We start from the raw sequence: 13,130 nt of genomic DNA on the forward strand, positions 1-13,130 counted from the left end.
GAAAATGACTGCAGGTTCTACTGGTCATTGTTTTCAGGCTGGTTGTATTGGTGCTAGCTAGGTACCAAGCTAAAGCTAGCTACCCCAGAAGTTGCATTCGAACAAATTATGTTTTATTACCAACGCGGTATTGTGAACACATCGTTCGTGGCTGGTGTTTGCTTGTTTGCAGACTTTTTTGTACAGCTTTGACAGTGCTACTGTGTCTTTTTTGACACGCAAAGACCCAAACGGCGTTCCATAGTATGTATATTGTGAAGCTAATAGCAGTGACGCCATTACTGTGTAACTCCGGTAGGGCAACATCTGAAAAATAGCGCACTTGGCAGTGTGTCGCGGTGCTCGACCAGTCGGCGAAAGCCAACATCACCCACGACAGAGAACGGTTGATTGTCAAGGGCAATTAATTCCATTATCTTGGCTTTAATGGATTTCGCCTTTGAGTTGTCTCGCTGAAATTTTGTTACTCTTTCAAATGACTGCTGGATCCACACAGCAGACATTGTGGGTTAGTTTAGGGATGCTGTGTTGCACGTATAGCACAACATTTTACGTGGCGTCATTACATCATGTACGTACATTATATAGGTATGCACGTCAGCTTTGACATCGGTTTTGCACATCGGGGCGTTAAACTAGACATCGGCCGATACCGATGTTGCCATTTTTAGCTAATACCGGCCGATTCCAATATGTTCACCGATTTATCGTGCATCCCTACTATATAGTGTGCTACTTTTGACCAGGGGCCAGTCACAAGTAGTGGACTGCATCGAGAGTTTGGGACTATAAGGTTCTATCTGCAAAAAGATGATTCTGAGATAATTTACTTCAAAGTTCCGAACCCTCGTTGGTTTGATTTGTGTCAGCAATTTTAATCTGTATTCTTTTGAACTCAATAACATTAATTTAGGTTTTTAGAGTACTATATAGGTAGAGAACATTGAACAGAAAAAGGCTACATCTTGACAAACTACATTTTGACAAAAATGCAGCTAGAACCTTATAGTCCCAAACTCTCGATAAAGATACATCAAATAGTGCATCTTTTTTGACACGCAAAGACCCAAACGGCGTTCCATATAAATCCTGGTTGAGAATGAAACGACTGAACAAATGAACAACAAAACAGCACAGCAAGTAAGTGAAAGAAATAGGTTTTGATTATGTTTTACTGGTAATGGGGACATAAGTCAATGCCAACAAAATAACTTTTTGGTCAGTGTGGTGTGTGTGTGTGTGTGTAACCTTTATTTAACTAGGCAAGTCAGTTAAGAACAAATTCTTATTTACATTGACGGCCCGGTCGACGCTGGGCCAATTGTGCGCTGCACTATGGGACTCCCAATCACGGCCGGATGTGATACAGCCTGGATTCGAACCAGGGACTGTAGTGACGCCTCTTGCACTGAGATGCAGTGCCTTAGACCGCTGCGTCCATGTGTGTGTTAACTATTTAACTGTACTAGAATGCTTAAAAGGCCGCTAAAATTGTAAATATCGGTTATCGGTATCTGGGTTTTTGGCAAGGAAAATATCGGATATCGGCCAAAAATGTCATATCGGTGCATCACTACTATATAGGGAATAGGGTACCATTTGGGACACATCCAGGATTAATTTAATACTTAATACTTAACTTCAGCGCTATGAATAATTCACCCTCAGTAAGAGCGTATAGGGACATCTGATAGAGAGGACATAAAACTTCCTGTAAATATTTAACTGAAATAAAGTGTGCTACATCACAAGACGCAGGCTATAAACTGTAAACCTAAGTGGCTGACTCAGGAGCAGAGAGCAAATACATTATGGCTACGTCCCAAATGTGCACCCTATTCACTATGTGGTGCATTTCAAAGGGAATAGGGTGCCATTTAGGACACAACCTGGGAAGGGATAGGTCAGTCCGCGACTGACCTATCCCAGCCTGGTGTGCATCCGCCCTTTCCCTGCACTGTTGCGTAATACAGCGAGGTTATCGCAGAATGGTGTTGGTTGTGGCAGGCTGACTGTGTTATTGCTAAGCTCTTTCATACAGAAGTGGGAGAGTGGGGAGAGGACAGGTCTGCTGCATCAGAGGGTATGGCTGGCAGCATACCGATCCAAGCCCAACAGGGCCTGATAACAAACCCTGTATCCCTGACCTACACAGCCCCATATTACTCTAGATAGCTTGTGGATAGCTGGAATGCGGTTTTAACCAATCAGCATTCAGGATTAGACCCACCCATTGTATAAAACCCTATATTACTCTAGGAATGAGGAAACCAGGTTAGAAGAACAGACCAATAATGCAACATACTGTACATAGGCATGCCGCAAACACACATAGCACACATGACGACGCAATCACTAGGCCCTTGGGGAAAGCCTGCATGTGCCATGCGCTCAGAAGTGTGAAGTGGAATTCAGCCAATTCAGCCAAGTGAGTGATCATCTACTACTAATCTAGATTTGGGGGCTTTTCACCGTGATTAAGGCCAAACCAAGCCTCTACAGCATTGTGTTAACTTTACACTGAAGTCATTGGCTCTTGATACTACTGAATCACCAGGGAACTACTACACAGCTTTGCGAGAGAGAGAGCTGTGAGTTCTGGCTTTTCTAATATGGTATTATGACAAACTTCAGACCCAAGCACATGTCTCCAATAGAGAAGAAAAGAGGATGGAGTGAAATAACACTTAGCTGGGAAAGCACATGGGTGGTTATTTCAGTAAGTACAGTACCATAGAGGAATCCAAACAGCACGGCCAGTGTAATAACGGTTTGCCAGCTCTCTTGCCAAGTGCCCTACATTCCCCAGATAGTGTGAAGTAGACAAAAGCATTCCATTCAAGAAGATCTGTGAACCTCATACCATAGTAGGAAGTGGATCTTCCCATACGCTCCAGACAGTGCCAGTGTTAATGGTGAATGAACGGAATAGAACTATACAGAGAACAGGTTTCCTTGGCTTGAGATTTGAGAGACAGACAGCCCCATGCCTTCAAGGCAGGGTTTTATGTTGATGCTGACACTGGCCCTGATTGCCAGCACAATCTCAGTTACTCCTTACTTTACAGAGCTCATGGACAGTGCAGTCTATTGATTTATACAATCTAAGCAGCTTTAAAAAAAAAATCGTGAATAGGCTAAGTTCTAGAAACATTTATGAATTATGACTGAGTTGCATGTTACAACAGGCTGAGGCCAATCCAGCATACAAGGCAGAATTGAACACATATGATGTCAGTGCTTGGACTCACAGGTCACACCCTCAAAGTAGAAAGGTTAAATCCACTTCACTGAATGTCTCGTTTGTTCGTCAGTCCTTGAGTGTAAACAAAATGTATTTCCCAAACAATGCTACAGGCAAGGTCGAATGGGCAGCAGGGAGAGAACGCAGCGAGAGAATGAATGCGCCAAACTATCCTTTAAGTGCTACTAAGTAACCTGAGTCGATGCAATTATTTATTACCCGTGATGAAGGTACAATGGCGTTCACTGTCAACGCATGGTCATTTGATTGCCCCATAATAAATCATTACCCACCCTTCAGAATAAGCATAGGAGAGAATTCTTAGATAGGCAGCTGCTATTCATTTCCCGCGATCCAAACGTCACTGCGTTAGTTATATAGTGTGGCTTTAAATCCCACATAGCCTACGCACAGAGACAGTAACGGGACCTATATGTATGCCAATTTAGTTCACAATATGACTTGTATGACTTGTGGAGACCAAAGACCGAACCAAGAGTAGACCACAGAATATCATCTCTGCGTTGACAGCCCAAGTCTGCGGTGGGCTGAATGCAATCTACTTATGTAACTTTGTTACAACAAAATCTTGACACAACGGTGTAACATTGTTACAACTATGTTGTTACAACAATGTAATGTTACAGAATCCATTGACATAACCAGTCCATCATTTCAACGCTCTGTTTATCTTCAAAGAAACGTTAACTTGATGATTGCTATTGTATTCACTCTATGGAACATTGCTTTGTGGTTAAAAACTGTTATGACTTTTTCCAATAAAGTTTATTCTAGAAGAGCCAAAATATTGTTGTTACGCTAGGTTATGGTGACAAACCCAATACATTCATTACACTCTCATCACAGAGAATTTCTGGAGAAGTAATTTCATTGCATTGCATTGAGGCGAGTCACTTACTTTGTACTTCATTTTGAACGCCTACAACGCGTCTTCTCTCAGACTCCGGGAAAGTGTAAAATATCCGCTTTCGCGTCAAAGAGAACACATCTGAATGTTGCAACGAAACGTTTTCTTTGCGATCAAAAAGCCATGAAGAGTTGGTAAATGGTAAAGACAATAAAAAGCGAACGTTTCCTTCAATGATTTTCAATCCAGTTGCCCGTATCACTGTGGTTCTGCAATATACTTCTGCTTGCCCGCTGTAGGAGAATGCGTTTACTAACTACATGATTCCCTCTTAGCTCATTTACATAATGCGGATCTCATTGGTCAAATCCGTACTGGTACCCCCCCTCTTGCGGAGGACACCGAACGTCATAAAATGAATGGTCTGCTAAAATTATAATTTCCATGTCTATTGACTAGAAGCAAGGACCAAAATGTATTGTATTATAAATCAAGGTCTTATGGGACTTTGCTTGGTGCAAGGTACAGAAGGCTACTACTATGGCCTACTTAGAAAAGTCTTTAGAATCCTTTAGGCATCACATTGAGAGCAGAAATGCAGTTCGACCAGCAGAACTCACCTGATGCTCCCGAGCTAGGAATTACATTACTCTCTAATCCTTTGATTAAGCGCAATATTTTACACATCTGAAACTTGAAACATCAAGACATGTATATATGCTGCATAAATGAGCAAAGTCTTACTGAGCAAAGGGCCTATCAAAGAGTCAAGTGTTATACCTGAGGAAAGCAGCCACTGCCGTGTCATCCACGCCAGGTATTCTTAACACCTCGGGTGTTAACTGGTTCTGATAGGGGGGATGAAACAACAGAATTCATTCATTTTCAATGAGAGAGAAGCAAAGTCGGTGAGAGAACATTGAGTGATGTGAGCATGGGCGAGGGAGAGTGAACAAGGCGGGACGTAAAATGAGGAAAGCGGAACTGTATGCAAATACTCCACGACATCGCAGCGCTATTGACCAGTCGAAGTTCACTATAGCTTCCAGCCCCTATAGGATTGGCTGATTGCTAGCACCCACACGAGCGCGAAGCTAGCATGGCGAGGTGAAATACAGGTGCTAATTAATCAAGGCAGTAACCAACCCAACTAATACAGTTCAATCGAAACCATGGTTAACTATACAATAAGAATAGTTGCCATCCACCCCGCCAGGCTCACACAGTCAGACTGAGCAAAGACAAATACATAATACTCCTCGGTACCCTCCCCCCATCAGCACCCCCCAAGCCACTGCATGTTGTTCAATGATGATTAAATGAAACAAGTAAGTCTACTATGTTCGGTCTACAGCCTCATGAGAGAAGTCAGACCGTTGGAGCGCTCAGGCGACAGGAACAAGAGCCGGGCTTACTTGTTTGATTTCATCATCATTGATTTCATCATCATTGCACAACATGCAGTGGCTTTGAAACCAAAGTAAGTTTTCTAAAATATAAACATGGTAGAGATGGTTAATAAGGTGATTTTGTGCAAGCAGGACATGAGTGGAGAAAGAGTTGGTGAAGTTGGTACAGGGTTACATCATAGAACTAGCTTACCCAACATGAAACATTTACACACACACACACACACACACACACACACACACACACACACACACACACACACACACACACACACACACACACACACACACACACACACACACACACACACACACACACACACACACACACACACATATTTGAGTATCAGCCAGAAGAGCGTTTAGACTTACCAGTTTTGAGGTTTATGTGATGGAGGGAGGCAAAGGAAGTAGGATTGTATGTTTTTTCAAGATCAGGCTTCAACAGAGTTTTAGTTTCTATAATGATAGATTGTTATTCAGCAATCTTATAAACATATGTTTCTGAACTATTTATAAGTTGTCCATGTCAAAAAAGTGTTAGGCTTGGTTGTTTATCAGTAGCTTCTACTTTTTGTCTTGACATTGAGTGGACTTTAACCCATAATTTTCATGATAACTTTTTTTTTCACCCCCTGATAGACCCACACATGGACCTTGATCATGCTGTTTTGTTGTTTTCTCGCCCAGTAAGTTCAACCACCCAACAGCATCTGCAAAGAAAATCAGATCTAAATCAGCCCCCGAAAACAAATGTTCTGCCTAACCACCTACTTTTCTCAAGATGTAATGGTAAAACTATTCTTCAATTATAGACATAAGATGATGAGTTATTGTGCTTATAACGGAGTAATCAAGAAAACACAACCTAAACAACTTTATATCAAGTGGACTTACCCGGTCGTTGTGTGTGCAGTGAAGTAGTGTAACAGTGCAGATGAGACTTAAGATGTGTCTTAGAGCATGGGGTACATACATACAGTAAGAAAAGAGAGGTGAGAAACAACGCCCTAGTGAGCATCTATCTGAGCTGAGAGAGAGCTTGGCAGGAAGGCCTTCGTTTCAACACCCTGTGTCATACCAAACATGTGGCTAGACACACCACACTGTACTAAGAACTAAGAACAGATATAGCCCTTGGTTTACTCCAGACCTGACTGCCCTCGACCAGCACAAAAACATCCTGTGGTGTACTGCACTGGCATCGAATAGTCCCTGTGATATGCAACTTTTCAGGGAAGTCAGGAACCAATACACACAGTCAGTTAGGAAAGCAAAGGCTAGCTTTTTCAAACAGAAATGTGCATCCAGTAGCTCTAACTACAAAAAGTTCTGGGACACTGTAAAGTCTATGGAGAATAAGAGCACCTCCTCCCAGCTGCCCACTGCACCTAGGCTAGGAAACACTGTCACCACCGATAAATCCACGATAATTGAGAATTTCAATAAGCATTTCTCTACGGCTGGCCATGCTTTCCTCCTGGTTACCCCAACCCCGGCCAACAGCTCTGCACCCCCCACAGCTACTTGTCCAAGCCTCCCCAGCTTCTCCTTCACCCAAATCCAGACAGCAGATGTTCTGAAAGAGCTGCAAAACCTGGACCTGTACAAATCAGCTGGGCTAGACAATCTGGACCCTCTCTTTCTATAATTATCCGCCGCCATTGTTGCAAAGATTCCTAAAGATTGGAAAGCTGCCACGGTCATCCCCCTCTTCAAAGGGGGAGACACTCCAGACCCAAACTGTTACAGACCTATATCCATCCTGAGTCTTCGAAAGCCAAGTTAACAAACAGATCACTGACCATTTCGAATCCCACCGTACCTTCTCCTCTGTGCAATCCGGTTTTCATAGCTGGTCACGGGTGCACCTCAGCCACGTTCAAGGTACTAAACAATATCATAACCATCATCGATAAGGCTTTCGACTCTGTCAATCACCATATTCTTATCGGCAGACTCAACAGCCTTGGTTTCTCAAATGATTGCCTCGCCTGGTTCACCAACTACTTCTCAGATAGAGTCCAGTGTGTCAAATCGAAGGGCCTGTTGTCCGGATCTCTGGCAGTCTCTATGGGGGTACCACAGGGTTCAATTCTCGGGCCGACTCTTTTCTCTGTATATATCAATGCTGTCGCTCTTGCTGCGGGTGATTCCTTGATCCACCTCTACGCAGACGACACCATTCAGTATACATCTGGCCCTTCTTTGGACACTGTGTTAACAAACCTCCAAACAAGCTTCAATGCCATAAAACACTCCTTCTGTGGCCTCCAACTGCTCTTAAACACTAGTAAAACTAAATGCATGCTTTTCAACCGATCGCTACCCGCACCCGCCCGCCCGAGTAGCATCCCTACTCTGGACGGTTCTGACTTAGAATATGTGGACAACTACAAATACCTAGGTGTCTGGCTAGACTGTAAACTCTCCTTCCAGACTCACATTAAGCATCTCCAATCCAAAATGAAATCTAGAATCGGCTTCCTATTTCGCAACAAAGCCTCCTTCACTCCTGCTGCCAAACATACCCTCATAAAACTGACTATCCTATCAATCCTTGAATTCGGCGATCTCGTTTACAAAATAGCCTCCAACACTCTACTCAGCAAACTGGATGCAGTCTATCACAGTGCCATCCGTTTTGTCACCAAAGCCCCATATACCACCCACCACTGCGACCTGTATGCTCTCGTCGGCTGGCCCTTGCTACATATTCGTCGCCAGACCCACTGGCTTCAGGTCATCTATAAGTCTTTGCTAGGTAAAGCTCCGCCTTATCTCAGCTCACTGGTCACCATAACAACACCCACCCGTAGCACGCGCTCCAACAGGTATATCTCACTGGTCATCCCCAAAGCCAAGACCTCCTTTGGCCGCCTTCCCTTCCAGTTGTCTGCTGCCAATGACTGGAACGAATTGCAAAAATCGCTGAAGTTGGAGACTTTTATCTCCCTCACTAACTTTAAACATTAGCTATCTGAGCAGCTTACCAATCGCTGCAGCTGTACATAGCCCATCTGTAAATAGCCCACCCAACTACCTACCTCATCATTCTTATTTACTTTCTGCTCTTTTGCACACCAGCAGTTCTACTTGCACATCATCATCTGCACATCTATCACTTCAGTGTTCATTTGTTAAATTGTAGTTACTTCGCTACTATGACCTATTTATTGCCTTACCTCCTTACTCCATTTGCACACACTGTATATAGATTTTTCTATTGTGTTATTGACTGTACTTTTGTTTATCCTATGTGTAACTCTGTGTTGTTTTTTGCCGCACTGCTTTGCTTTATCTTGGCCAGGTCGCAGTTGTAAATGAGAACTTGTTCACAACTTGCCTACCTGGTTAAATAAAGGTGAAATAAAATTTACAAAAAAAAAAAGTACAGCAGCCTCATAGAAAAGCAGAAGAAGGTCTAGGTCTAGTTTTGATCTATATTTGGTTTAGTTGTCAACTAACGTAAATTCAATGTGAAATCCAAAAAGTCATCATGTTATTGGATTTAGGTTTAAAGTTAAGTTAAACAAAATGACGAAATTCCCTTACGTTGATGACTTTTCAGTTTTCCACATTGATTTAATGTCACATATAATTTAAAATGACATTGAAACAACGTTCTTTCAACCAGTTTTTGCCCAGTGGTTCCATATCTGAAGATATCTGGGGATCTATGCTGCAGGTGTCATATCTCTAACACTTGTCTATATAGCTGCAGTCACAATGTGACTGGAAAGAGGGAGAAAACACCTGTAATTAACCACCTTTCATGTGTTCGTTCTCAAATGTAATCTTTCTAATTACTGTCAGCTCTTTTGTCACAATCACAGAATCATAGGGCCTCGAATAACTCTCATTGTCTGTGCTGCACAGTCATATCCTCCATTATAATACTTCTTATGGAAACACTCAAAACAGTCACTTGTGTTGCGTGCACCATGCCCAGCTGGAGACCATTCTCTGGTCAGAAAAGCCTTCTCTCTCTGTACAGGATAATAGCGTGTGGTTGTCGAGAATATGCACCTGTTTCCTATGGCAAACACAGCCCTCATTTCCCTCTGTTTATAAGTCACAACATCGAGAAAAACAGCCTGAAACACACGAAAGGTTTGTTTATTCCTTTTTGCACGACCTTCAGCTTGATTGAATGAGGTGTCAGAGACTACCAAGCAGCAGTGCACCTCAACAGTATGTGTCAGTTTATGCAAGAATGTATTCGTTTTTTATACTATTTGTAGATAAGATGGAACTGATAAGGATCCAGAAAGCCACTAGCATGGAGGTCCTGCATTGCATTCTGTGCTAGATTGTGTACCCAACCAAAATCCTCTGTTTGAAGTGTCTGCAGACAAACCAAACAATCAACGGCCAGAGAAAGATTAGTTTTAGCATTCAGGCTCACAGCATTCCTTCGCTACCACACGTCCCAATGACAACAAGTCACCACAGCCGTAGCATTTTGTTCTAGTTCTACTGTAGTGTGGTGGCAGAAGAGTCAATGCAATCTTCTTATAGACACACAACTCCCAGATCTGTTTGTGCGGTCTTGCCAACTTCATTGCTCTATCATCATGCCAAACAATGACAACAGTGGAGTTTGGCAAAACAGCACAAACCAATCTGGGCATACACTATGAATGGTATTGCACTACTGTTTTTCAGCACGGACTGAAATAGCCCTACAAATAGCCTGGCATGAAAAATGAGCAGTCACCTTTTCATCTTTGTGTCTGGTTATGGGTTTTGTGAAGTTTGAGTTTGCGTAAGAGCCCTGTAGAGTTGACCTTTGTATAACAGGGCCAGATGGGTCATACGTCTTCCATACATGTTCCATAAGAAGTTCACAGGGTCCTGTGAGGCAAACCAGAACTGGGGCTTATTCACCAGGAAGCAAATGGGCCGAAATGAGGAGGGACTAACCTGAACTTGTCCAATAAGAAACACTTGTTTTTGCTAAATGTTTTGCTACAGTGTGCACTAACGAATACACCCCTGGACTGACGGAGGCAGGAGGCAGGGTCTCCAGGCGGTGTACCCTGACCAAAGCCTCTCTGTGCTGGGTAGAAGAGGGTGGAGGTGGCCCTTCGCGGATTACAGGCCCCCCTGTGAATAAGGAGCTTTAGCACACTCCCCAAACCACCTCAAGCAGATTTATAGGTCTCCCACCCTACCCTACCCTGGCTGCCTCCCACCTCGTCCAACAGGGCCCAGACAGGTGTTGCATCCCAAATGACACCCTATTCCCTATATGGTGCACTACTCCAACATTGCTCATCCTAATATTTATATATTCCTTAATTCCATTCTTAACTTTTAGAATTGTGTGTATTGTGTGAATTGTTGTGAATTGTTAGATATTACTGTACTGTTGGAGCTAGAAACACAAGCATTTCGCTACACCCGCAATAACATCTGCTAAACTGTGTATGTGACCAATAACATTTGATTTGATTTGACTTGCTCCGGTCAGAAGTAGTGCACTATATAGGGAATAGGGTGCCATTTGGGACTCAGATTGGGTGAGGCCCCCTGCTCGACCCCCCGCTCGTCCTCACTGTCTCTTCTCTTTGCGGGCTGTGACCCCTAGTGACCTCGTGGCCTGGTAGCAGTGTGATGGAATGCACGGCCCGCTAAGACAAGGGCGTCTGAATAAGGAGTTATGAGCCTGCCTGGCACACACTGTTCCTTACTAGGAGTCATTTTGAATTGACACTGAATATATCTTCTCCCCATGTGATTAGATGTGCACAAACAGGACCCCCAGCTGAGTTAAAGAGGTTTCTCTAGAGAACATTTGAGGGATCATGGGCTGCATTCCAAATGGGAGCCTGGTCAAAAGTAGTGCACTAAATGGGAAACAGTGTGCCATTTGGGATGCAGACATCTTGGTCTAGCTGTGTGTACCTGAGACAGAGGAGAGCTGAAAACGTGCCGGGCTGGGACATCAACCCTCAAAGCTGTTTACTTTTCTTGGGGTTGTAAAATCTGGGTGTTTTTGTGGCAAATCCACTGCTCTGCTGTCTTCTTTGAAACTGCGGTGCAGACAACCCTCCTCTTTGTTCTTTATTTTCTGGCTTATTCTGAAGTCAGTCGGGATAAATGACAAAAACACTGCATGGGTTGTTCTTGAATAATGATCCTATATTGTCTTAAAACGCTTCTGGTTCATTACGTTTCCAAGTAGCAATGCAATTGAAAGCGCTTTCTTTTCATGCACAAATGTGATATATCCTTGTGATTAATTATATAGTTATTCGATGTCGCCATGCACAATGACAAAGTATCTTGGATTTATGGAATGGAATTTTCTCAGCATCATTAGTTGAATTACTTGTAGATCAGAGTGAATAGTAATGGCCCCAAGATTAGACCCTGTGGCGCACCAGGAACTGTCAGTTGACTCCCATTTTACTAGCCCAGCCAATGTGAAGGTTTCATTTAGGTCGATTGTCACAGCTATAACTCAAGGAGCTGAATAGATCTCCTTGTCCCAGGCTAACGGCTCCTCTTTATTTGAGCTTTCAGACTGAGGTGGTTTAAATGATACACAACCACCCAAAACAAGGTCATAAAATCCAGTCTGAGAGTTGGATTACGCTTGATTAAGTAAACATTCAGAGTATTTTCAAATGATGCTCTATAACTGTATGACCCCAAGGTGAGCTTTTATGGCATTTTATGGTATTTCAATTCAGGTCTAACCTTCTCTCCTTTTTGTTTCTTATTTTCTACCCAGTCTCTCATTGTACATTATTATGACACAGCTTCCCATGTGAATCATTTGTTTCTGTATAACTCTCCATTTCTAGTACGGAGCCAACTGTTCATCATCTTGGCACCAGCCACAGCCAGCCACTGCAGAACCATACTTCAGTGTCAACTAGAGTTTTACAATTTAAAGTCTTCACATCTCATACATTTGGAATAGGTACAGAAGTAAGGATTCCATTGCGCTCTAGCAGAAAAAGCTAGGTATCTACTTCTGAACAAATCCTTGATCATGCAAGTGCATCAGGATAACATACCCCACCTTGAAAGTGTTATCAAGGCCCTACATCTCAGGCAATCATTCAGTCCATTGAACAGAACAGCAAGTCCATACCACCGCTCAATTTATCTACCCAATCACCTCAATACATTTCACAAACACTACGTCTGCGTCTCAAATGGCACCCTATGCCCTACAGTGCACCCATAGGGCTGTGGTCAAAAGTAGTGCACTATATAGGGAATAGGGTGCCATTTGGGACATCCACAAGGTGCCTCGGGATATTAAGGTAAGGGGGTGTTGGGGTAGCAGGGGTGCAGTTATACAGCCCAGTGAGTGATGAGAGCTGATAACGTGTTGACACTTACATTTCCAATCGCGAGACACCCCATCTGTTTGGGAGTGCGATAAGACCCTCCGTTGGCACGGTGACAGACTGTGTGATGGTGATGCGAAGGACCCCCTCCCTCTGTGTGTGATGAGGTTGGGGGGCAGTGGGGAGGAGGTGGAGGGATCTGTGAGTGCTGCGTGCAGCTTTTAATCAGGCCACTAATCCCACAGGGTTTTAAAGCAGCCCCATTGTTAGAGTGAGGGTGTGAGTGAAATGAGACGGTT

At 43.4% G+C, this 13,130-nt stretch overlaps 1 protein-coding gene across 2 annotated transcripts in view; it reads right to left on the minus strand.

The window, feature by feature from the left end:
• Window positions 1-6,217, minus strand: part of LOC139559402 (enhancer of filamentation 1-like) — a 44,169-nt gene extending 37,952 nt beyond the window's left edge. Inside the window, exon 1 of one of the 2 annotated variants that reach the window (XM_071375403.1) lies at window positions 5,894-6,217. Coding sequence is in view for 1 of the 2 variants with exons in the window: in XM_071375402.1 (XP_071231503.1) it covers window positions 4,164-4,175 (12 nt within the window). In the remaining variant the exon portion in view is untranslated. Of the gene's footprint in view, window positions 1-4,163; window positions 4,430-5,893 lie in introns of those variants that run through there. The other variant, XM_071375402.1, reaches the window with a different exon arrangement.
• Between the last annotated feature and the right edge of the window lie 6,913 nt (window positions 6,218-13,130).

This window comes from Salvelinus alpinus, chromosome 29, assembly GCF_045679555.1.
Source record: "Salvelinus alpinus chromosome 29, SLU_Salpinus.1, whole genome shotgun sequence".
Taxonomy (NCBI): domain Eukaryota; kingdom Metazoa; phylum Chordata; class Actinopteri; order Salmoniformes; family Salmonidae; genus Salvelinus; species Salvelinus alpinus.